The sequence below is a fragment of the Tupaia chinensis genome, unplaced genomic scaffold (genome assembly GCF_000334495.1).
Source record: "Tupaia chinensis unplaced genomic scaffold, TupChi_1.0 Scaffold000238_1, whole genome shotgun sequence".
NCBI classification, from domain to species: Eukaryota; Metazoa; Chordata; class Mammalia; order Scandentia; family Tupaiidae; genus Tupaia; species Tupaia belangeri.
In genome coordinates this window covers 2,466,103-2,468,245 of record NW_006159716.1, presented here as the reverse complement: position 1 = coordinate 2,468,245, position 2,143 = coordinate 2,466,103, and the positions used below count along the sequence as shown (strand labels likewise).

Below are 2,143 nucleotides of genomic sequence, written 5' to 3'. Positions count from 1 at the left end.
CGAGAGGAGAATGGAGGAGAAGGGATTGCGGCGTGACCATCCCCCCTGGGGGGTGATTTCTCGCTTTCTGTCTCTATGTCTCTCTCTCTGTCTTTCTGGCAAGCGCACGCGCCCTATAGCAAAAACCTCTCCAAAAAAAAAAAAAAAAGAACAAATGAGAACATGGACGGGAACAATGTTTGAAAATGATCATGGAATGTCCAAATGTAGAGTGTGGGTATTGGGTATTTATGTGCCCAGCCTAAAGGCTTGCCATCCTATTGGGGAGGCGAGACAGGGCTATGGGAAATAATTAGAGAAAATGCAAGAATGGGAAGTGATTCCGCTCTAGCTCATTGGGAGCAAGACCCTAAATATATAGTGACAAGGCTAAGTGCCCCCAGGGCAGTCAGGGACTGAGCGGTGACTTCCTGGTGGTGAGACAGGTGGACTTTCTCCAACTCCTCTCATTCCTTCTCTGTCTCAGTGCCCCACTACTGTGTCTCCCCAGTCTCCCCGGGGATCCACGACCTCTCTCTGACCCAGCAACTAAGCCTTCTCTCTCTAATACAACCCCAACCCCCCACTCTCTCCTGCTGGGACTCTCCCAGTCACAGTGGAGGCCTGTTTCTCTAGGAGCGCTACTGCCTGGCCCTTGGGGAGGAGGAGCTGGGGAGTCTGCGGCTCTTCTGTGCTCAGCGGAAGCAGGAGGCCCTGGGACAGGGAGTGGCCTGCCTGATACCTCCCAGGCTAGAAGGACACCCCTGTGAGAAGGTATGCAGTTCCTCCCCCCCCCCAGGGATCCCCACCCTGACTCTCTACCCTCTCACTTCTGCAAAAGGGACTGGCTTTTGGGACTGTGTTGGGGAAACGAGGTTTAGGGATTGGCAATCTGGCAAATGTTAGGAAAAAGGGAAACCGAGTTGGGAGTTCTGGGTGGAGGCTGCAACGGAGGTGGGCTTGCCAGGGTGTGGGGAGAACAGTGAGGTTGGGGTTGGGATGGAAGAGCAGGAGAGAAGGTAGGAGAGTAGGGCTGATTCTGACCAGCTGAGCGTCTGCCTGGCAGTGCAAGGAGCGGCTGAAGCCAGGGGACTACGGAGTGCTCGCAGCCCGGGCAGGAGAGTGGCGCTGCTGGCACCGGCCTTGCTTCGCCTGCCAGGCCTGTGGCCAGACTCTGATAAACCTCATCTACTTCTACCACGATGGACGTCTCTACTGTGGCCGTCACCATGCTGAACTGCTGCGACCCCGCTGCCCGGCTTGTGACCAGGTACAGCCCAGGGTCCGGAGTGGCAGGATATAAGGGCACACCTCCCTGAGTTGCAGCTTTTCTCATTATTCTGGTGGAGAGGACTGGGGAGAACTAGGAACCAGCAGAGACACCCTGTTGCGTGTTCTGACTTCAGCTCTGGGCATGTGGAACCTGCTGCCCTTTTCTGTCCTGCAAGCAGGGTTCAAGGTTTTTTGGACTCGGAAATTCTCTGGGGCAGGGGCAGGGGCAGGGACTCTTGGACAGATGTTCATCCCAGTATTCTGCGTGACCAGTGCTGTGCCTGGTCATGCTAGAAACTCCCTTAACATCCACGTCAGAGGCAGCTGAACCCTGGTTGAGAGTTCGGGGAACCTAGGAGTTCTGTGTCACCTGCTAGCTGGACAGCCAATCAGCTGTACCTGCGACACAGAGTGGCTGAATAGAGCAAATGGGAATGTCTGTAGACGTGCTTTAGCATTAACTGGGTGTAAGGCGTGGTTACTGGATGAATGAATGAATGAATGAATGAACTCTTCCCATCTCCCTCTCCCAGCTGATCTTCTCCCAGCGCTGCACCGAGGCTGAGGGACGGCGCTGGCACGAAAACCACTTCTGCTGCCAGGACTGCGCGCGGCCCCTGGGCGGGGGACGTTATGCTCTGAACAGGGGCAACCCCTGCTGCCCCAGCTGCTTCGAGAGCCGCTACTCAGTTGGGGGTCCAGGCCCGGCCTGGGCACTGGAAGGGAGGGCGTCCCTTGGTAAGGGAGAAGGTGCAAATTAAAGTAGGAGAATGTGGCCGCTTGGGCTGGCTGTTGAGGGGGTTCTTTCGGGCTGGGACCCGCACCCGGCCCGTCGTCCCATCCCGTCCCTCCAGCAGCGCCCCCGTTCCGCCACCGCAACACGCCCCGCAGA

General features: G+C 56.9%; 1 protein-coding gene across 1 annotated transcript in view; it reads left to right on the top strand.

The window, feature by feature from the left end:
• The window catches only part of PRICKLE4 (prickle planar cell polarity protein 4), a 16,833-nt gene that overhangs the window by 7,950 nt on the left and 6,740 nt on the right, over nt 1-2,143 (top strand). The window contains exons 4-6 of the mRNA XM_027771910.1: nt 616-753; nt 1,046-1,249; nt 1,785-1,989. Of these exons, the coding sequence (XP_027627711.1) occupies nt 616-753; nt 1,046-1,249; nt 1,785-1,989 (547 nt within the window). The remainder of the gene's footprint in view (nt 1-615; nt 754-1,045; nt 1,250-1,784; nt 1,990-2,143) is intronic.